Source organism: Chelonoidis abingdonii, chromosome 4 (genome assembly GCF_003597395.2).
Source record: "Chelonoidis abingdonii isolate Lonesome George chromosome 4, CheloAbing_2.0, whole genome shotgun sequence".
Classification (NCBI taxonomy): domain Eukaryota; kingdom Metazoa; phylum Chordata; order Testudines; family Testudinidae; genus Chelonoidis; species Chelonoidis abingdonii.
Genome location: NC_133772.1, coordinates 85,291,016 through 85,314,877, shown reverse-complemented (window position 1 = coordinate 85,314,877; position 23,862 = coordinate 85,291,016). Strand labels below are relative to the sequence as shown.

Below are 23,862 nucleotides of genomic sequence, written 5' to 3'. Positions count from 1 at the left end.
TATCAGATTCTGCTTCCTTTGTTATCTTGCTAAATGCTCCCCCCTTTTATCTGTATAAATAAGATAGTTTGTGTCTTGTATGGTGCTCACATTATCTGGGTGTATTAGCAGAGCGCTGTGCTAATAAAACAGAGTGGTCTGACAAACTGTGAGTCCTGAGTCTAACTTTGATATGTGGAATGTGGCCACTTTGGTTCATTTGTCTAATTCTGCACAGCGTAGGACTAAACACCACAGTGGTTAAAATAGTAGCAGAGCTGCCCCAAATCTACAGCTTGCACCATTGTTTGGCCCTCTTGGCAAAGGTAGGAAGTTTAAAGGAAAAATGGCCAGGGCCTTAGCTACACTAGAGTTTCATTTTGAGGAACTCCAAAAATTCAAAGCAAAGCACATCTGAAACTATCATGTTTCACCTATTTTTCAATAGAAATCTCCCCAGCAGCCTTGGGGAACCAGCCAGTTTACCAAAACAGCCCAGCTTAACCCAAAATGTTGTGAATTTTTGGGTGAGTTAGGGGTTTGTAATGAAATCTAAAATAAGGGTATTTGGGTTTTGGTAAAGATGTTTAAGGTCTGGACTATGCTGGGATTTTTGCCACTGGTGTAGCTGCACCAGAGCAAACCCCTAATATAGACACAATTTATACCAATGTCTAAAATCGCACTGAAGACCAGGTCTAAGATCTATCCACCTTTATGAAACAGTAAAAGGAGTGAGCCAAATTATAACTGCCAAACTTCAACAGTTTCATCTGAATTTTTCCATAATGGGTGTTCACCTCAGGCTGATTTCCCTCCCCCTGCCCCCACCCATAATAGTTCATCTATTTCAGAGAATAAGCCAGGAAAAATACATGCTTCATACACATTGAGTAGAAAATTTAGATATTAGTTACTACATTCCTTGAAAACTCTGTCCAGGCTGGACATGCTCCAGCCTGAGGTTAAGCAGGACTTTCCCTGCAATTGCTGCTCTGGACTATTGCTCATGTTGGGTCCAGGTCTGGGTCAGGGTCCAGGCACCAGAACTGAGAGCAGGAAGATTCTCTTGTGAGCTTCGTGACACCTTCCTGGACCCAGGCTTTATGGATTAGGAAGTTGCCTGAGTCGAATGGAGATGGGACAAGAGCTGGCTCATGGTGGGGAGTAAATTGGGACAAGGAACTTGGGGTGAGGGAGATGGAGAGCAGAAACTGGAACAGAGGCTGGAGGGGACAGAGGAAAACTGGGACCGGAAGTTATGGTGGACAAATAGCCTGTGACTGGGTGAGCAAGGAGACTAGGACTAGGATCTGGGAAAAGAAATAGATTGTGGGGGGAGTGGGAGCCAGTAGGTATTTAGGGGGATGGACCAAGGCTGGATGAGGTGCTGGGGGAGACAGGGACTGGCTGGGAAAGGGGACTGGGAGTGAGAACCAGGGGGATGAAGTGAAGGATGTGACAGGGGAGGGGAAACAAATCTGAGGAAGAGCTGGGGTGCAGACAGAGAACTGGGACTGGCTGGGCAAAGAAACTAGGCCATAGAGCCTGGGAGAGGGCCACTGAGATTGGATGAGGAGCCCAGGAAGGGAGAGGAGGCTTTAAAGCCAGTGGGGATGTGGCTGGGGGTTCCTGAGGAAGAACTAGTATGTGACCATGTAATGAAAGTGTATATCATAATGCATGAGTTAAGCTTGCACAGAAACTTTAATTTTGGTATCTCCTAACTTGAGTGTCTGACTTTGCAACCTTAATAGTGTCGTTTTTAATGTACGATTTGTGTCTGTTATCTACCTACCTATCTATCTAATTTATATCTATATCGAGAGAGAGAAATGGAAGGGGAGGGAGGCAGGCAGGCCAGTTGAGAATCCAAACTAACCTCAAGTTCGGGGTATTTGGAATCAGGGTTTTGTTCCAGGCCCATCTCTAGTATTCAGAGGGCCCTGCTTTCGTGTAAACCTCACTTTTTAACCTCTGCTAAATTCTATGACAAGATTCCAAACTGGCAAGCGAAAAAAGCGCCACAAGGGATGAAAAGGAACTTGAGACAGCTTTATAATGTGGGGGCAGAACAGAGGCTGTATCAGATCCTTCTCTTCCTCTACACACAAATGGGCTGCACTTTTCAAAGATGTTAGCCAGAGTTCCCAACATACCCTCAAAGAGTGAAGATTAGAAGTATTCTTTGTTAGAGAAATGCCACATGCTTTAACGCTCCAGATCTAAGCGAATCATTAGGATCTGAAGAGTTTCCAGACCTTGTAATATTCCATATCCCAAGCCTGCAAACAAAGGGGATTTTCTGGCTCCGCACCAATAAGATGCTAATTATAACCATCTTGATAACGTCTAGCAATAATCTGATTAGCTGACGACTAGTTCCTGGACTGCCTTAATGGGATGAGCAGGGAAAATTAAAGTGACAGTACAATTTTCTAATAAGAAGCAGCTCTCATTTACTCCTCTACACCTACCAAGGCTGTGTAAATATGCCTGCTTGTCACTACATGCAGGAGACTGTACATGAAATTAAAATCCAGATTGTATGACATGCTGGCACCCTCTCTGCAGAGGCTGATTAATGCTAAATGAGGTGTGGATATACCAACACTGAGGGTCCCCAGTAGCCTCTTCTTCCAAGCCCCCATCCCTTTCCTTTCAGCCTACTTCTCCACTCCCAGTTCTGACTGTTCCTCTGAGCTAAACCTTCCTGGACAGACTCATTCCTAACCTTCTAGGATGGGCCATTTCTCTGCTGCTTGAGTCCTGGATATTCCTGCCATGTGATGCAAAGGGTCATTGTGCTGCTGTCTGTAAGAGTCTGGCTGGCACAGGTGAGCAATCCTTATTGGTAAAGTTCACCTATTTGTAAAAATAAGTTTTCTAAACTCTTTTCAGAAACATCACCCTCCCCCTATCACCACAATTATGAATGGTGCTTATGTCTCCCTGCTAGGAATTAGCTGTAAAATGGTGGCTATCAGGAAGTCCTGCATCAGGATATAGTTTGAGATACAGGAAACGGAGCTCATCATTTGAATGTGTAAACTCTTAACTTACAACAGCTATGAAAGTTTCTTGCCTTTCCCATGCATTCAAATGCTGCACTTGATCTTGTGTGTCTCAAACTTTCATCAGACTTACAAGGGGGCAGTGGCCTGTTTGAATGCTAATTATTCTTTTCTAAAAGTTATCTTTTTAGGCAGTAAGATGTTTTATGCTGCTTTTTCATTCGCTGCAGTGACTAGAATCTCAGTTATATGAAGTTGCAGTTTTCCTTTATAACAAGACTAAATCTGTATTGCAAAGATAACCCTAGTGGAATTACAATCTGTTTTCAACTGGTTCTCATGGCTTCCAGGTGGCTTGGTAAGTTTTGGAGCACAGCAATGAGTATATTGGGCTACAGCTTCCTATAGTTACTGCCCTCCAAATGAAACCAACACAAGCCAACCAAAGTAGCTTAACAGAATTTCCGCTGAGACACAACCAAAAGAATGGTCAAATGATGGCAGGCAGACGAGTTAGACTTTGTGGCAAACTCTGTCTCAAAACGTGCAACAATAAATCCTCGTTCCAACAAAAGATGACAGCAGAAAGAGGCCCCAAACAAGATCCTCTAATTCAAGCCCCTTTGAATTTCATGGAAAGGGGATTCAGGAGCTCTGTGTTCTCAGTGATAGTCACACAATGAGTCAATAGCAGAGCCAAGAACAAAGCCTGGTTCCCTGCAATAACCAGTAGGTCATGTTGCTTCCATAAACATTTCTCTCCTCTGCAGCCTGTCTGTCTGTCTGTCTGTCTCTCTCTCTCTCTCTATCTTTCTCTCGGTCATGGTTGCTATTGTTCTGGCAGGTTAAATCCTCTGGAGGTTTCCTTCTTTCTGACCTCACTTAGAATTATCCCAGTAATCCCTGACCTAGCTTTATCTTTTAAAGTCAATACTCATCTAGCCCAGCTGTGTTTTGCCTTTTGAATCTATTCCAGAGTTCCTTTGTTATTGTTTATCTCTGTCAAGCTTTTTCCACCCATACTGAATCTTTCTCTCCCCAGAGCCCCAGTTCCATGTCACATCCTCCTTCCCTGTTGTTTTATCCTCCTGTCAGTGCCATTAAAATGCTTCTTTCTCCCATTAGTTCTACTAAAGCCAACCATGGGGCTCCAGTCTGTCATTTCTGTAGGGCAATAGCAGATAATATCTGAAGAGGGATCAGCAAATTCATTAGATGTACCATGACTCCGGAGACCAGGAAGGAGTTTTAGGCAGAGAATATGGCCATAGGGCTGGTGCTCAGAGTACAAGAGGCTTGCTGCAGAGGCCAAAGTTCTCTGAATTTCTAGTTTAGTTGGGCCATAAAACAGATCCTTGGTACCAAGGTCCCGGACACCTATCTATTGGGCAAGTAGCTTCTACAAGCATATAGTGTGTGTAAAGTTATTGGGGATCCTTTCCAATGAAAGGTGCTGCATAGCTGGAATAACTACATGGCCAAAGTGGGGTCCTGACTGAACGATGCTCAGCTTAAACACACTCAAGACCAGATAGAGGGGATGTTAGTAGGAAGGGAGAAGCATCTGGAGGAAGTGACAGCAGTAGAGAGAAAAGAATCTAACGGTGGCTTCAAGACTATGACCCTTCTCCTCAGATGAAGTCATTGACACAGTCATCCATGCCATTATTTCCTCCACACTAGATTTCTGCCAATGGGTTCAATTTGGAGCTGCCCTTGATGATCACTCAGAGGCTAAAAGCTAGTGCATTATCCTGCCTAATAAACCAAGTAAGCTAACATGGGCACACAACACCTGGGCTCCATGGCCTGCCTGCCCTGGATGTCGTTCACCTCCTGGTACAGCTGAAGGTGTTCATGATTATCTATAAAGTTCTGTAGAGAGTGGGAACAGGTTATCTTCAACACCACCTCTCATCCATGCCTCACCATGGCATTTACTATTGGAACTGGAATGCTCTCACCGTCTATCCTCAAGTTTGAGCATTGTGTACTCGGCATCCTTGTCCTGATCAGGAGTGCAGTAACACTTTTTCTCCTGACAATCTGTTACTTTTCTGGAATGCACCTTTGTGATTGCAACCAGTCCCTCTTCCAGTTCAGCTGTAATTTCTCTCCTGTCCTTTACTACCAGATACAGAGTTACCTCTGTATTACTGACATACCTCCCAGATATCCCTCTATGGATGCCAGGACAGCAATGGATTGCTGACCTGCCCTAAAGAGCATTAGATCCTATCCTCTCCTGACTCCAGGACCTTCAAATTCTCACACTTTAGGTACAGTGTATATGAAGGATAGAAAATGTAAAGCCTGTCATTCTGGCCGACTTATTTATTTGCTCTCACCTAGGGTCCAGGACTTGAACTACACTCCACCCTGTTTAAAATGTAACTCAGTGTTAAGCAAGGAACAAACAGGGAGAGGTGCTCCTCTTATTTAAATGCCGAGCCATTCAAATTCTGTACCAATGGTCACTTTAGTACTCTGACTTCCCACATTAAGGCCAAGTCTGCACTGCAGACTTCTGTCACCACAGCTGTGGTGGTCAGGGATGTGAAGAGGTCTGATTCTTGACCATCATACCTGTACTAGCTGAAGCCCCTACCTTCAATGCCGTTATATTGGTAAAGTTTTTATCCCAAGTAGAAAGTTTATCTGCAGAAGCTAGGAACATAGGAACTGCTGTAATGGATCAGACCAACAGGTCATCCAGTACAATATCCTGTCTCTGACAGTGACTAGTTATGTTGTTCAAAGGAAGGTACAAGAAACCCAGTAAATAACCACTATGGAATCACCTGGCCATGGACACCTGCCTCAGCCTGAGTCTTTGCGCATCCAACATAATCCCAAGCAAGTTAGTTGGCCCTGAAACAAAGTTTAATATCCATTGTACAACTCTGATCCTGCCTAATGTAGCTGTGAAAGTTATTAGTTGTAAGTGTCTAATCCTTTTCTAAATCCTATTAGGTTATTTCCCGCAATGACACCTTGTGACAAGCAGTTCCATAGATAGATTATGCATTCGGTTAAAGTGTTTCCTTTTACTACTACACTTTAATCCTTTCCTTTAAAACAAATCTATTAACCATAGGAACTGGCATGGCTCCCTCCTTGCTTCCAGTTATACCAGAGCTGTTAGGGATGGGAATGTAGTAATATATGCATGAAAGAATTCTGATATTTCTTCTCTGTGATTCCTACATGGCTTTGGATATTATGCTGCTTTTGTTTTCTTGGAGCATGAACACACTGCCAAGGTTTGAGCCCTTAATCGCTGCAAATAATTTAAGAGGATAGTTGCCAGGGATTTGAATTATAGTTGTGTTTAAAAAAAAAAATAAAAATAAAAATCGGTGTCTGAAGTAGGAGTTGAAGTGTAACTCTCTGCTACACCCTTTGACGCAAGAATCATGGCCTGGGACACAGAGTGGGTTCCAATTTAATTTTTTGTTTTGAAGTTCCAAAAAAGAGTAGCCAGAGTCTCTTTTCAGGGCTACGGCCAGGTCAAGGCAATGCAAGACCCTGGGGACACCATGATACAGGCCCACTCCTTTCCATGGCTTCACTCCTGCAGACCCAACCCTGTAGTGGCGGAGTGGGGGCTGTCTCCCTGTAGAGACAGGGGCAGTAGCATGGACCCCATTCCTCCCTGCATGAGCAGCAGTGGGGTGCCCCCCTCATAAGTAGCTGGAATGGTTATAGAGAGTTGCTAGAGAGACCAAGGTAGCAGGAAGGGAAACCTCCCCAGGATGTTGTGCTTGGGTGGATAGGCAGGGCTCAGTGCACGCTTCTTCTGCAGCCACGTACACAATCTTCTGCTGCAGTGGTGTTGGCAGGGCACCTAGAGTTGTAGGTCTTAACATCCCATTGAGATACATGGAGCAGTTCACCTCACAGAGCTGTTGCTTCAGGCTGTTTGCGGACTACGGCAGAAAGCACGGCATTGGGCACGCTTCATCTCTGAGAACTGAAAACTGTGGGCTAGACTGTGACTTTGGGCACAGCCCAGAACAAGGGGGGCGGGGGCAGAAATCAGTGCAGGAGTAGCCCCAGGAGGCATTATGACTCTGGGATATACCTCCATGTTCCTTGCTTCTCAGAGCAGGGGGTCCATACCACTCCAGCTCAGCAACTCTGGTCAGTGAATATGGGGGATGGATCCAAGGCAAGGCTGCAGTGCACCTATTCTCTGTCCCTCCTGCCCATCTTTGCTGGGAGGCAGTAAATGGGTGAGTAGCCTGTTGCCTGGACCTAACAGCTGACTATTTCAGATTGGCAAAGACCCTGAGTGAACCAGTGGGCAGATGTGAAGTCACAGCCACACCAGGCTACACAAAGTCTCAAGATTGCAGCAAATGGGTGGAGAACTCCCTCCGCTGCCTGATTAGGTTACATTGAGTAGGGCTTAAGCCCTTGCTTTAAGGAGCAAGGGGAACATGGCAAGGCAGACACTTAACTTGATTTCATGAAAGCAGGGAGTTACCTGTCAGCTTAGATCACACACAGATGGCCAAGGTGGAATAGTAAAGCAGGACTGAGAGCTGATGGCTCAGTCAATCCCTCAGAGATGCAGTGCACGCCAAACCATCAGGAGTTAAACTCTGAGGGAAATATGCTGACTACTTCCTAGCTTGTGAATGACAGTCATGACCAACTGGTGCCACTCCTGACGGAAAGAGCCATGCCTCACCGAGTGAAGGAATCTTCCCTTCCTCCTTCAAACACGCAATATGCAGATGAGACACAGCTCTACCTATCCTTCGCCACACAGGACCACACCACCACCACCACGTTGGCTCAGTGCATGGATGATATCAGCTCATAGATGAACAGCTAGCTGAAGTTGCATCTTAGCAAGAGGATAGGTGATAGCAGTGATACTGGTGGATACAGGAAAGTATTTTGAAGAGCTTGCAACCATGTGCAATTTTCATTGGTTGAAGATACACACCCACAATAGGTCAATTCAATCCATAGTCTACTAGCGCTCTGATTTCTTATTGATGCTAAACTCTCGGAGAGCAGTATCTGTGAGTAATGCTTTCTACCAGCTCTGCTTGGCTCGAAGACTCCATCCTATCCTGGTGGATGAAGACCTGGCTTCAATTATTCATGCCTTCGTTACCTCTCGGCTGGACTATGGCAATGAGATACACCTGGGTATGAAACCTTCAGCACTTAGGAAACTCCAGCTAGTTCAAAACACTGCAGCACACCTGAGCAACACAGGCTACTGCAAACATATCAAGCTTGTCCCCTGCTCCCTACACTGGCTTCCCATAGAATTTCAAATCAAGTTCAAGGTCTCGCTCCTTATCTTCAAAGTGCTCCGTGGACTAGCCAAGGCAATCCAAAAAATTGTCTGAAGCTCCATAAAGGCTGCCACTGACAATTCTGTTCCTCTGGTACAATGGAACTCTCAGCTATCAAAGAGTACAGCTCATCTATGCAGGAGACAGAACTTTCTCCAGCAGTGGTCTGAGACTATGGAATGAATTCCACCAGGAACAAAGGACCACCACAACCCTCACCACTTTCCGCTGTAAGTGCAAGGTGCATTACTTTGGCACTGCCTTCTTTAATATAAACATATAGTAACAGGTATATTTCAAATATAAAGACACACCCTACCACAAGACATCACTGTACATTTCTCCCTCTGGGGAGAGGAGGCAAGAACAAACAATAAATGCACTACTGGAAGGTGCTCGGATACTGAGGTGATAAGCATTTATAAAAACCTATATAGAGAACTCTTAGGGAACTAGATCAATGGACATGATTAGTGGATTTCTGCAGCCTGTAGTTCAGAGGCAAGAGTGGTTGCTGTTGTCAGTGGCGCAGAACTTTCCAAGTGAAAGCCTGCTACCAACTGGCTGCGGGCAAATGCATGCTGGTATTATGCAATTGGATGGCACAGGAAAGGGGGAGGGGATTTGTGAGCAGCGGTTAATAAAGCATCAGCCTTAGCAGGGCAGAGCTGTAACACATCCAACCCTAATATGCCTGGCAAATGGAAACATAAGCATGTTTGCTCATTTTCAAAGATGTTTTGTTTTACACAAAAGGTTCCTGCTGCTTCATCTGTGCCTGCAGGTAAGTAAGTCATAGAATGCTGAATCTGCGATGTTACAATGACCTCCATGGTAACAGACTGAGCAGTCACAAAGACAGGATTTTGACTACACTTTAACGATGAAAAAAAGGAAAAGCTGGGGCTGTGCAAGGCAGGGATGAGAAGTTCTTAACGGGCATCCATGATCTTCACTGCAAAGAAGAGCCTGGATGCCTATGCAAACAGGTGGAAACAACAAGGAGGAGCCAGCCCCAGGTCAACAACTAGCTCCCTAGGTCCCCAGTGTCCATAGGTGCTGCTATATAACAGATCTCCATCTAGCAGCATCTGACCAGTTGCAGTTATTGACACAGGAATGGTGCACAGCAGTGAACAGCTTTGGGATACTATGATAGGAAGTTGGTCTGTACAAATGGAGTTAATCAGGATGATTACTTAATCCCAGATGCCACAATAGTCTTCAGGGCCCCATTGTGCTGCACGCTGTACAATTACATACTAAAACATGAGTCCTTAACCTCAAGAATTTACAATCTACCAAGACAAGTGACATACAAGAGGTGAGGGATTTCATCAGACATGTACAATTTGTATAGACATTTGCTTTTAAAAAAATTTTTAAACAGAGGAAATACATGTAAATTGACTGATTTCCTGTTGGCATTAGGGTTCAAACCAGACCAGTGAGGAGTTGTCACCGTCTGCCCTGTCTGTCTGTGTGTCTGCAATGCTATGCTGCTGTGACTCACAGCCTTGCAACAACAGCCGGCATAGACGGCATGCAAGTTAGACTTTTGCTTCCATTACCCAGTTACTGGTTCAGAATGATCCAACCCCAACCCTCCCCCCACATCCCAAATTTTCGCAAAACTGTCTCCTTGCAGTCTCCAGTCCTCTCCTGGAACACTCAGAAGTTATGAAGTTTGTTCTTCCTTTAAAGAGACAACCACACCAAAGTTTATTAATTCAAAGTAAAACAAGTTTATTTTTAAAAAGGGACATAGAATTAATACAAGATAAGGAGTTACAAACAAACAAGTAAAAATTTGCTTCTAAGACTAAAACCTATTTTCAATAAGTTACAATCTTTGCCTAAGCAGACTTCTCATCTAAACTCAGTTCCCAGAGACTTATCAGAGGGTTATTTGTTCAGAGAAGTTGGTGATGAATCAGCTATACAAATTCACGAAGCACTGAAGTTCTCTGAGGGTCCAGGGTGCTGTCCAGCTGTGGATGACCTCAACCCGCTGTGATTCCATCTGAATGCCCTTTGTCTGGGGAAATAACGTAACCTAAAAATTTGGCTGTGGCCTGGTCCAAGGTGCACTTCTCTAGTTTGGCATATGGTTGTATGCATCCACAGCTTCTCCAGAGTGGACCAGACATGAATGGTAGTGCTGTTCAGGGCGCTCAGAAAACACTAGTATATCATCAAGGCAGACCAGGAATTGATCCAGGATGTCTCTAAACACGTCATTTAAGAAATGATGGAATGTTGTGGGGCACTGGTTAAGCCAAACAGTATTACTAGATATTCAAAGTGCCCATATTGGGTACAAAAAGTGATCCATCATTCATCCCAAAGCCTTATGCGCACTTGATTGTGTGCCCCCTGAAAATCTAGCTTAGTGAAGATCTTGGCAGTCCTCAGGTGGTCCAACAATTCCAGGATGAGGGGCAGAGGGTACCAGTTATGAATAGACACCTAGTTCAGTGTGTGATAGTCTATGCAGAGGCACAGTGACCCATCCTTTTTTCGCACAGTAAGGACTCTGAAAGAAACATTATGAAGTTTTCCTGTATTTACATGCATAGGGCTCCAGCTCTGGTTCAGATACGGTGTATAACTGTCCATAGGGCACCTTTGTCCCTGGTTGTAGGTCTATTGGACAGTCATAGTCCCTATGTGGGGGTAGTAAATCTGTTTTTCCTTTCAAATATATCCATGTTGTCTCAGTACTTGTCAGGGAGGCTGAGGTTCTAGTCTAGAGCCACCCTTGTTCTGGTTAGCTCACTGCTGTCCAGGGTTTCGCTTCTGAGGGTCTTAACCAATCCGGGGGCCAGAGTGCAGGTCACCTGGTGGGGGAGGTGTTGGTCAATTTGTTGAAGGCAAGCTTTCCAGCAATATTCACAGGGGATGCTAATGCTGCTCCGCTGCTGGGAGATACATGAGTCATGCCAAGAATTACCAGGAAGATTAGAGAGTGGATCACATGAAAACTTATTTCATGGTGTCCTATCACTGTGGCAGATATGGGGACAGTCTTCTGGGTCACTGGTCCTGCTGACAGGAGTGATCCATCAATCGTTTCCACCAGATCTGGTGTGGGTTTTGGCTGGAAAGGGATCTGGAAGGTTTGGGCTGCCTTAGTGTCTATAAAGTTGGCAGCTGCCCGCTTATCTGTCACTGACAGTGGCAGAGGAATCTGCCTTGCCTCCCTCAAGACCTCTAATCACTGCACCACCTGGAAATGCGAGGAGACCCCATGGTTACCAGAACAGGTTCCATTCGAGGGTTAGGGAATGGTTCCAGAACATAGTACTCTGGTGTTGCCCAGGCTGTACCCTGCCAGGGCAACGGCCTGGGCTGGTCTGTTTCCCAAGCTCTTTCGAGCTGGACAGGAGGCAAGGACATATCTTGGCATCCCACAGAATGTACCACTGACATTCTTTCTCCTCCGGGGTCACGCGTCATGGATGGATTCAGGACTTGGTTCTACAGGCACTGACATAGCAGGCAGACATGGGGGCATCTGGCTAACCCTTCTTTCCTCCTCCGGCTCTTGCAGCCAAGAGTTGATGCACAGGGTGAGATCAATAAAGGCCTCTAGGCAGGTGGCATTTTCCGTGTGGGCTAGCTCATCTTTTGCATCCTCACTGAGTCTAGGCTGCCTCATTCCGTTCAACATCATCTGCAAAGCACTGGAAGTGAGTGGTGTGGGAGATGGCCGCCCCTTGCCTCTCATGCAGCTTCTGGAGGGCAGCCTCTGCGAAGTGGATGTGATGCTGTGTCATCAAAGATGGTTGGGAAGGCTGGCAGGAAGATGTCGTAGTTGAAGAGCACTGGGCTGTTCTGCTCCAACCTGCGGAAGACCAGTCACGTGATTCACCAGTCACCAAAAGGCTGACTACTAGCCCCATCCTTCTCTGGTCTGTGGGGTACATTCAGAGGTGGAGCAGGAAGAGCAGTCTGTATTGTTTCAGGAACCCCCAGTGTTCCTGATGATCCCTGTCAACCCATTTGGGCCTTGACAGGGGACCATCAGGAAGCCTTGCTGGTGATGTTCCCCTGTCCATCCACAACAGAACAAGGCTGCTGTGGCACCACAGCAGCCTTGTTCAGGCAATGGTCTACTCAGGCACGTAGTATAGCTGCTCATATAGGGTCTGGGCTTTGGCAGTGAGCTGTGTCCCTGGGCCTGTGACTGTTTGCACAGGGTCTATCCTTTGGTTGCAAACTGCAGGCTTGGGTCTTTAGCTTACAGATGGGTGACTCGATCCTGCAGGTCTCTCAGCCTCAGGGAAACTGCTGGTCAGTGGGCGGTCTGCCCCTTCCATCTTCTATGAGGGTTGGATTGGGGGGGAAGGGGCTGAAGAGGGTCTGAAAATAACTGTCTGGGGCGGGCCATGGGTGGCTTATGTGCACGAGTCAGTTACCAAGTCGTGGTCATGAGATGAGTAGGGAAGTTGGGGTTAAGTCAGGTCAGGATGCAAGGGAGTCAGGTTTGGGTGCCGAGCTGCAGACAGGAGCCAAGTAGTGAAGCTGAGGTTGAGCCAGGGTCCAGAGCTGGAATCTGGGGTTCAGAGCAAAGCATAGTTTGGAGTGGAAGGAAGCAGGCAGTCTCAGGGCTGGCTCCAGGCACCAGCTTATCAAGCAGGTGCTTGAGGTGGCAACTCTGGAGCAGGGTGGCACTTTCAGGTATTCAGCGGAGGGTCCCTCACTCCCGCTTGGAGCGAAGGACCTCCCGCTGAATTGCTACAGTTCGTGATCGTGACTTTTTTTTTTGGCTGCTTGGGGCAGCAAAACCCCTGGAGCCGGCCCTGGACAGTCTATATCTTTGCTGAGACAGTTGTCTGTGATGGCTTCATGGTTTACATACCAGCATAGGCCAGTCAGTGGACTGCAGGGGGGAGCTGACACTCAAGCTCCAGCAGGCAGTACTTCCTGCAGTGTCTAGCTTCACATGGTCCACCAGCAGAAGCCTTGCCTGAGCTTCTGGTGGCAATGCAGAGGTGTCAGTAATCTGAAATCCTACTGGTCTCAGGTTCTAGTCTCAAGCTCTTTACAGCAGGGTGATGTGGTGAGAGGATGTAAGTGAGCTGAAACCGAATACAAATGCAGACGTAGGTGTCTTCCATCTCTGATTGTTCTTCACCTGTGAAGTTATGAAATATCACCAAAGGGAACGAAGAAAATGACTAGGTAGGTAAACTTTTGGTATAGATGGTCTTCATGTTATAGGTGTGATGTTGCACTCCATATGATTTTATGAAAATATGCTAATGAGTGTGAATATAATGTAACTGGAATATGCTTCATGCAAAAGGTCTCTTGTAAGGTATCATTACAAAGCTTATCTACTGAGTGTTCATCCTATTTGTATGAATGTATCATTCTTCTCTCTGAAACTAGAAATATGAAATTAACTCTGAGGTCCTACTGTAATTATGCAAAGTGTGGGCCATTAATGGTGGTTTGGAATCTTGATGGCTCCTATTAATCAGGACAATTGACTGTAGCTGGCTCTATTTATTTGCAAGCCTTCCTGTGAGTCAGACTAGGAAGAATGAAGGCTTGGGTTCTCCCAGGACATGTGACCATGTCACCTGGTACTGGAATCCATCTTAAACCTGGTGCTTTTCCTTTTAGAAGGAGGGGTGGGGACCAAGAGAGACAGGATTCCTGCCTTGTGCCAAAGCTATAAAAGAGGGTGGAACAGAACAAAGGGGGTTGCCAGTCATGAGAAATCCCCTAGCTACCACCTGAGCTGGAACTACCAAGGACTGCATCGGGGAAAGGATTGGGCCCAGACTAAGAAGAAGTCTGGTCTGTAAAAGAAGCTTATTGGAACATCTGAGGGTGAGATTTATATGTAATCAGTTTCTTAATGTATTAGGTTTAGGCTTGTATGTTTTTGTTTTATTTTGCTTGGCAACTTACTTTGTCCTGTCTTATTACTTGGAACCACTTAAATCCTACTTTTTATATTTAATAAAATCTTTTTGCTTATTAATTAACCCAGAGTAAGTAATTAATACCTGGAGGAGCAAACAGCTGTGAATATCTGAGTGTCATAGAGGGCGGGCAATTTATGAGTTTACCCTATATAAGCTTTATACAGAGTAAAACAGATGTATTTGGGGTTTGAATTCCATTGGGTGCTGGGTGTCTGGGTGCTAGAGACAGAAGCACTTCTTCAGCTTTTGGGGGATGTGGTTCAGACCTGGGTCTGTGTTTGCAGCAGGCTAGCGTGTCTGGCTCAATAAGACAGGGTACTGAAGTCCCAAGCTGGCAGGGAAAATGGGCTCAGAGGTTGTCTCAGCACACAAAGTGACAGTCCCAAGGGGGTTTCTGCTACCCAATCCATCACAATAGGCTTGCTTCATTATAAAGTTCCTCCCTTTATTAGATTTCTTATTTTCTAAACTCCATGCCACTGTTTAGAACAATGGTCCCCAAAGTATGGGGAGTGCAGAGGAATGTTCAGGGAGACATGGACCAGGCCCCAAAGGGGGCAGGAAGGGAATACCGCCCATCCCCCAGCTACACTCTGGCTCCAGCCCCAGCCCCATCCCCATCCCCAGCCGAGGCCCTGGCTTTGGCTCCTGGCCCAGTTCCCAGCCCCACCCCCAGGGGGACACAGACAGATTACATTATGGGGGAGGAAGGGTATAACACACAATTTGGGGACCACTGGTTTAGAGTATGATAGCTCTGTTCAATGTATTCAATACATTATTAGCACCAGCTGGCATGTTTTAGGGTAGGATCAACTCACGTGTGAACAAAGAGGCTATTAATAGAGGGAGGCTTTATTACATTTGGTGCACATTGTGTCAGGACAGTCAGGAGAAGTTTGGCACTCAGAGGTGTGATGTAAGCACAAGGCTAGGAGTCAGGATTTCTTGAGTTCTAAATGCACTTCAGTCACTGCCTTGCTGTGTATCCTTGGGTAAGTCACTGAACCTCCCCGTGCCTCAGTTTCTCATCTCTAAAATGGGGATAATACTTCCTGCCTCACAGAGGGCTTATGAGGAATAATTATCTCATGAATGTTAAGTGCTCTGAAGATGGGAAATGCTCAGTGTTATTCCAGGGACAGTTCAGCTACTTTGCAGAAGGACTTTGCTTTATAGGTTCCAGCATTATCAAAACCTTAGCATCCATATTTAAAATGAACAAGAACACAGCGTGTGGTTTAAAACAATTGTAACTTTTTAAAATCATTGGTTACTGCTGCTGCTACCTCATTTCCACATTATTATTCAGTTGCACATAAAAGAAGAAACTGGTAGGGTGGCAAAATTTGCCCTCACTTTTTTAATTATACCTCTTCTCACGCATCCTTTGCTCTTCCTCTCCTCCTATCATTCTCCCTCACTAGGGCTGCATTTTAAGTCCAGAGCTTACTGGACTTGGGTGTAGAATCTTAATACAGTCCAGTCTGGCCCCACCCTACATAGGCTATTTATTAGGATATGAGGAAGTGCAAGAATATTTGTTGTGACTCACTGGGGGAAATTGCTGGAGGAAATTCATGAACAGAATTTCAGAGGAGAATATGGTGACGTTGACAGGAAAAGCTATTGTGAATCCCTTTCATTAAATATATCAATGCACATCTCAAAGCAGGTGAGCAATGAATAAATCTTGAGCAGAAAAGCTGATCACTGCCTAATGGTTTTGGATGGACCTTCTGATTCTTGCTTTTCCCTGCTTGACTTTCTTTTGAAAGTTTCATGCTGCTGCCTTACCACTAAATCTGTCTGCCCATTACTCAGTCACCAGCTAGCTGGGTTAACTCCTCCAGAGGAGAGTCGGACAGGATGTCCTGTGCATGCAGAGCAAATGCAGCACATCGCAGGCAGCTGTACAGTGAATAGATGGCACATCAGCATTAATAGGCTTTTCTCAAATATAAAAACAACTGGGGATGAGGGTGTCACTTCGGCTTGTAAAAGAATCTCCATTTTCAAACGGATTTTTGGGAGCCAAGGAATACACACACTATATTATGCACAGGTGTCTTTCCCTTCCTAAGCTATCAGTGACAGGTACTCTATTAGAAAGTTAGCAAGAGGTCAGAGAGCAGCTTACCTCCACCCAGATTTGGAGGAACTTTCATCCCATCCTTTTCATGCATATGTAACTCCCATCTGCCTGAACATGGATCTCCCTGCTACCCTAAACAAAATGGCAGAAGTATTTTACAGTAATGGCTCACAAATTGCCTTTCCCAAGATCGATATTACAATGTTTGAGACCATCATCTAAATACATCCAACACTCACCCAAGCAACATCCGCTCCCTGCCTGCACCTGTAACACCTTGGGCTGTGATCATATCATACCCTATAAATCAGAGGTTCTCAGATTCTCTCATCATGTGGACCAAAAGAGTTAACATTAGGCAACTAGCCAAGTCGTCTTTGATCATCAGCTAGGACACTGGTGATCTACAGACCACAGTTATAATCTAAAAGGGTTGGGTCTGCTCACCATTCAGAAGGGACTCCTTCCAAGGAAAACCGACGAAGTGATAGTGGTGTTTGAGCTACTAGCTCATTGCAATCCAACAGCCAAATTCTGCCACCCCTATTCATGATGAACAGTAACTTCCTCGGTGATTAGGTTTTTTTTTTTGTTTCAGTGCAACTCCTTCCAGAGCAACATACTACTCATGATGAATACAGGTGGCAGAATCCAGCCTTACCTCATCAACGAGCCAATACTCCAGTGTAGTTCTAGGGGGTTGCTATACTGCCAGGGGTGCCATCTTTGGGATCGGATGAAAAGGGAGGATCTGACGCATTCACAGTTATAAAAAACTACATGGCACTTTTTGCAAGAGTAGGGATGCTACTGGCTAAATTGTATCTTAGATCATTACATTCTGTAATACTTTGCAGCTACATAGTGCCTTCCAGTTGAGGATCCTAAAGTGCCTTACCAACATTTTAATTAAGATATAAACCCTTATAACTTTAATTCATGTAATTAATTAAGCCTCCCAATATGTCTAAGAGATAGCAAGTAGTAGTATCTTCATTTTACAGATGGGAAACTGAGGTTTAAGGAAGTGAAGTGACTTATTAAAGATGAAATAGCCATCTAGTATCAGAGCCAGGCATAAAATACAGATCTCCTGACTCCCAGTACCAGGCCTAATCTACATGGCTATTGCTCGACTCAACTGGAGAAGTTCTCCTCCCCCTGCCATGGCTGGATTGCAGTGTTTCTCCCATGTGGCCACCAGAGGCTTTTCTTGCAGCCACAGCCTCCGAGGGAGGGGAGGAGCAGTAGCTCCTCCCCTGGGGCTGCCATCAGCGGTTGGGCCCAGCCCTCCTCTGGAGCCACAAATGCCAGAGGAGCAGACAGCTGGTGTGAGTTCCCCACCTTCCCAGGGGTGGTGGGGCTCAGGCTTCCAGCTTCAGCCCTGGGGTGGCGGGTGCCAGGCTCTGGCCACAGGGCTTCGGGCTCCAATTCTGGGCTCACTTCCCACCCCTATCACCCCCAGGTCCTACTGCCTCCTTACCCACCTCTCTATCCATGGCTTAATTCTGGCTTGCCAGGGCTGTGTAAGTCTGCTGTGAAAACCGGTATTTATATGTTTGTTAATATCACTTTTCACTGCCTCTCAGTTAGCTAGTAAGTCTGCTCTGAAAAGTGATACATACAAATAATAGTTTTCAGAGCAGCAGCCTTACTAACTAGCAAGTCTTAAAAAAAAAAAAAAAAAAGGTCAAAAAAGGAAAACAACAACAAAACATGAGAATGTGCAAAGCACCTTATTTTGTTTCTATTCTCTTTAGGTTCAGTAAAGAACAGACAAAACTGTACATTTTTATTTCTGAGTCTGCAGAAAAATCATACCTAAATAAATTACAATGATTTGGACATGTGTTTGTGCACATTTGTTTTTCCTAAAGTTAATTAATAATTTTAGGAAAATCTGTCAGAGCGGCCACCAGCAAGAGTTGGTGGACGCACTCAAAGGTCACCAAAAAATTTCTTGTGAGAACTCCTGGTCTAGAGTGTCTGCTATTGTAAGCAAACACTTGTCAGTTTCCCTATCATTGTTTCACACTCACTTGTAACAAACATTAAAAATTATGCTACTCTTAGCATTTTGCTGTGTTTGGAAGGACTAAGACCTGCTCACCCCTCCCAAGCAGAAATAGCCCTTTCCACCATTGAAAACTGTTATGCAGTGTTGCTGGCACAGAATGGCTCTTACGTTCTACCTCAGAGGTGGTTCAATTTACGGTGAGTGAGTGATCCCTGTTTGTATGTGGTTCATAAAGCACTTAAGAGCCTTCTAGACGAAAGGCGTAGCATAAATGGAAGGGACAGTCATTAATGTATTAATAAGATTTGGTGAGTTCAAATTTGCTGCATGCATTCCTTGTACATTTTTTTTAAAATAACCTTTTGATCAGCTCTAGTGCAGCATCAGGATTTCCCTGATGTTTCTGTTCTTTACTCTATTTTCTTTTGGGCTGACTGAGGCAAAAAAAAGAGGTCAAGTGACTTGCTCAAGGTTGCAGACTGTCAATGAGTCATAATGAAATGTTTTCTTAAAGCTATGTTTGCCTTGTAATCATATGTTTATTCTACAGGGCTTTATGTTGTTGGTAGAATTTTTTTTTATCCTAGCAATTTCAAGGAACTTAAACTATGCTGCCACTCTTGTTTTTTGGTGAAATTGATCAGTAAGATTCATGATAAAAGAAGGTTTTTTGGCAGGCCTGTATAAAACATTGCAACACTAGACTTCAGAAATGTGATGAGTCCTTTTAAGGCCATCATACTGTTGTATCTTAAAAACCATAGTATTGCTAGTAGCTTAGTGCAAGAGATATTAGCAGTATTGCCAACTCCACACATTGAAAAATCATAAGGTTTCCCCTGCCCCAAATCCTGAGATTGGAGTTTTTTAAATCTTTGATTCAATTTTTTTTTAGAGCAAATTTATTATTTTTATATTTATCATCTGGTTTTTGAGCCTTTAAGGTTAATGTTTTCCAGATTTCCTCTCCACCCCCAACGAGACTTTGGCCTGATCTACACTTGGCGGGGAGGGGGGGGGAAGGAATCAATCTAAGATATGCTATTGTCATAGCTGAAGTTGCGTATCTTAGATCGACTTAGAATCACTTACTTCGCGTCCTTGTGGAGCAGGATCGACAGCCGCTGCTCCCCCGTCGACTCCGCTTCTGCCTCTTGCCCTAGTGGAGTTCCGGAGCCGACGGGGAGCGCGTTTGGGGATCGATGTATTGCGTCTAGACAAGATGCGATACATCGATCCCTGAGTGATTGATCACCACCCGCCAATCTGGTGAGTAGTGTAGACAAGAGACTTTTTAAAAAAAAAAAAAAAAAAAAAAAAAAAAAGAAGAAAAAGTAATTGGATTGCATGACTCCAGGTGCTGAGACTTTTTAAAAAAAAAAAAAAAAAAAAAAAAAAAAGAAGAAAAAGTAATTGGATTGCATGACTCCAGGTGCTTGGACTTAAGAAAACCACCAAATATCGTAAGATACAATAAAATTGAAAGAGTTGGGAATACTGTATTACGGTGAATATTTACCCTAGCCTATGTGCTTCCCTGACTGGTACAGTCTCCCAGAAAGTACAATATACAATGCAATGCATATCTGAAACAGGAGAATGTAGTGGGCACACAAAAAATGACATTGCAAAAGCAAAGAAGGTCTTGCAAAATGCTAAGCTTAGTGGAGAGATTGGAGGCACTAAAAAACCTGATAATAAGGACACTCAGGTGATAACACTGAATTATACCAACAAAACTGCCTTACTGAGAATTGATGCATACTCCTCTGAGGTGCATACTGCTAGCATAGTCCAAGCACTACGCAGATATTTATTTATTCTAATGTTTTTTAAATACAATTCTAGTGCTCAGCAGCATAGTATCCTGTACAACCTCCTTACTTCCCCATGCCAAATATACTGATTTCTGCCCTAATGATATGTATTATGTTGATATCTCCTTGCTAGAGCCCTCTGGGTAAATAATTCAGTGGCTTCTGTTGAACCTCAGTGTTATATGATAAACTCCTACTGCTACAACTTTTGCTCTTTTCAACTTTTGCTCTTTTAGTAACACATCTTAATCCTTATGGCAGTTCAGGACCAGTTCCCCTTTACCTCACTCCTTTTCCTTTTGGACACCAGTTCAAAGAGAATCCTGCTAGAATTTGACCTCTAGAACTAGACTTGTAGTAGCCACACTGCAGTTTTCTGAGTGGAGAGATTCCACTTTAATATGTTGTGCATTTTTTCAATGTTTACATTTTAAGACATTACATTGGGCAAACATGAAATCATATACTTTGGAGCCAATTCTGCTCTCTGTTACATACGTGCAATCCCACTGAAAACACGAGTATAACAACTGTCCAAGCATAACAGAGTAGAATTTGTCCTACTGCAGTGTCTTCACAAGGGAAACACTGCAGATGATTCTAGGATTAATTATGCTCTTATGTGTTGCTAAGTAAAATTTGTTTAAATCTAGGTTAAACCGTAAGCACGTTTTCCTGTTGTCTGATTGCCACTGTATATGAGATTTTAATACAATCAGCAATGGTTAAAACAAATCCCAAACCAAACCAGAAACAATAAATAAATGAAATGGGACTATTATTATGTCAGCAAAAATGGGATTGTAAACATTTCCAGCAAGGGCAATTTGTATACTCAGCAGAAATATTAACAAAAAGCAAACATTTATCCCTTCCAAACCCATTCACCTTCTACATATATGCCTAATTTATACCTCAGGACTAAGAGTGAAGATATTTCTTGTTAGAAATGTTTTAAGACTAGGAAAGCACTGAACTGCATTAAGCTATTAATGGTATTATGGGTTCTTTATATAACACTGTCAATCTAAACAAGCCTTACAACCAGAGTAAGATGTTTAATTTGAACAAACATCCATGAACACAGATTTTTTTTTAAAAAAGGAGACAAAATTACACTTAGTAATTACAATATTATAGTGACACCTTCTCTCCCCATATGTAATTTAAATAATAATTGAAGGAACCATAATATATCCAGTTAGAAAATGTGTTCTAAAAGGGACCCAGATTCTGCCCTCAGTTACATTCAAAGAACCCCATTGATTTCAGCGTATGTGCAGGAGTGTAAGTGAGGGTAGAAAATTGATCTACTTTATTCCCCATTTTTTTCAGCACTGCACAACACAAGAAGCAAAGCTAACCAGCTCTGCCTAGACAAGCCAAATGCCAAATGAAGGTAATAGCTGACATGCTAATGTCCTGGCTGTGGCCAAATTTTTGCCAAGGTAACAAGGAAGCATCATTTTGGAAAGGAGTAGGATTTAAGGGGAAAGAGGGGAGAATCTAAAATTGTGCTTTTTTATTAACTCTCTCCCATGTACACGCAAACAAGATTCTTTTTTGATTTTGGAGGTTCCTAGTAAGTATAATAAATAAGGTTTTTGACATTAAGATAAGCTCCGATCTTGCAGTTCTTACCCAGGCAAAGCTCCTGTTGAAGTCAACACAAGTTCTGTCTGAGTAAGGACTGCAGGATCAAACTATAAAGTAGTTTAACTCCTCCATAGAGTATTCATTCAAAGCAGATGGTAGGAAGCCAAGTCAAATGCAATGATGATCAAGCATCTATTGGCTAGTGTGGCAACTAGTACCTAGCAACTAGCTAGAACTACATTTTCTTTTCACTTTTATAGCTAAGAGATTATATACATATATACAAAAAATAGTATCATTTGTGGTTGTCAAAATGATTTCCAGACATTTCCTTTCTTACACCAGAGGTTGTAGGACCCCTCCATTGTAAATTACAGGCAAGATATGGTAAAAGGATTGAAGGCAATCTCAGGCTGAAGAAGAGAATGCTATATAATCTTAGAGAATTCTTGAATTGTACTTTTTATGTATCTGAGCACTCTATACAAACATCTATTCTGTTACCTCTCTATCTCCCAGGGGGTATGAGGGATTAGTTATATTTTTAAACAGCTGTACAAACATTAAAGTGTTTGTGTGCACATATGTTGAGTAGTAGTAAAAATGCAGATGAACCCTAAAAAGAGATGAGATTTTGATGTGTTCTTTATATTTGCCAAGGAAGGACTGGCAGAATGCTACACCCCTCCCAACTAGAAAAGCAAAAATACTTCTCTCAAACATATGAAAATAATATTTCATACACCCAAAAGGAATCACCGAGGGTACAATATATAGGGCCTTATTTTGTAGAGTGGACTATGTGATTCCTAGTTGATAATAAGAAAGGATGAGGAGGGGAAGGAGAAGGGAGAAGACTATAAAGCAGACCTATAGTTCCCCCTAAGAAATACCAAAGGCCCTTTGTTTCTGGTTTTTATTTTCTTTAATATTTCCTGGAAATTTCAGTGTTTCTCATAAAAAATTTTTAAATGGGTGAAAATCATTACAAAAAAATTAACTGTCCTGTTTTCTGGTTAAATAGAGGGGTTAATATGGGAGATGGGAGGGTAGAAAAAAGCAACAACTAAAGAAAAATAAGAGTTTTTAATGTAAAAGTAGTCTAAGCCTGTGGTGTAGTGCATGAAAAGTACATTAACAGCACCTACACATATGCCCACACATGCCTGTGCGTGTATCTTCCACAACACTGCTTCACTTTAAACAGCCTCCCCTTTACACTTAGACTAATTTATTAACAGAAACACTCTTCCTAATGCAACGTATTGGATTTTCTTAACAGAACTAGTATTTTCACTTATTGGAGGGGTCCAAAATTCGGGTAAAATGGCTAAAACCCGAATACCAGCAGTTGTAAAACCCGAGAATTTTCTAGCAAAACATGGGCAAAAACTGCACAGGAAGGAGGCCCTTAGAGCTCCGAGTCAATACTGCTGCTCTGCTGTAGTGCTCCTGGGTGAGGGGCAGGAAAGACGGGCCGGGGGCTGGGGGGAGAAGGGCACAGCAACCTTGTCATTGCGCCCTTGCTTTGCAAGCGGCGCTGGAAAGTCAGGCTAAAGCCCCAGCAGGGGCATGATCAGACACCCCCAACCCCCGCCCAAAGTTATTGATGGGCCGGGGGCGAGGATCCCCGAGGCCAGCCCCAGAGCAGAGGGGGACCACACGCCCCTGCCAGCGCGCCCAGCCCCCGCTGACCTGCCAGGCTGTTGTAACAATCGATCTCGATGCTCTCCGCGCTCTGGCTCTGCTCCGCGGTGAGCTGGCCCCGCGGGCTAGCGGCGCAGCTGGCGGAGGAGCTGGGCTCCGGCGGCTGCAGCCCCTTCAGCTCCAGCAGCGCCCGGTGGTACTTGCCGATGGCCTCGCGGAATTTCTTGTCCTTGTAGCACTGCGCCCCTTGGCTCTTGAACTCCAGGGCTCGCTGGAGGAGCTCCCCGGGCTCCGCACCAGCCTGGGCTCCCGCGGCAGAGCTCTGCGGCTCCATCCCCGCCGCCGCCGGGCGGGAAATGGGCTTCAAGCCTCCGAGCAGCCGAACGCCCCAGCGCCGCGCTGCGCCGCGCCGCCTCCTGCTCCCATCCTCCCGCCGC

The 23,862-nt window shown here is 44.4% G+C and overlaps 1 protein-coding gene across 1 annotated transcript in view; it reads right to left on the bottom strand.

Annotated features, from left to right (window-relative positions):
* The window catches only part of TTC9 (tetratricopeptide repeat domain 9), a 37,066-nt gene extending 13,307 nt beyond the window's left edge, over positions 1-23,759 (bottom strand). Inside the window, exon 1 of the mRNA XM_032782762.1 lies at positions 23,474-23,759. Coding sequence (XP_032638653.1) covers positions 23,474-23,759 — 286 coding nt within the window. The remainder of the gene's footprint in view (positions 1-23,473) is intronic.
* Positions 23,760-23,862: the final 103 nt, after the last annotated feature.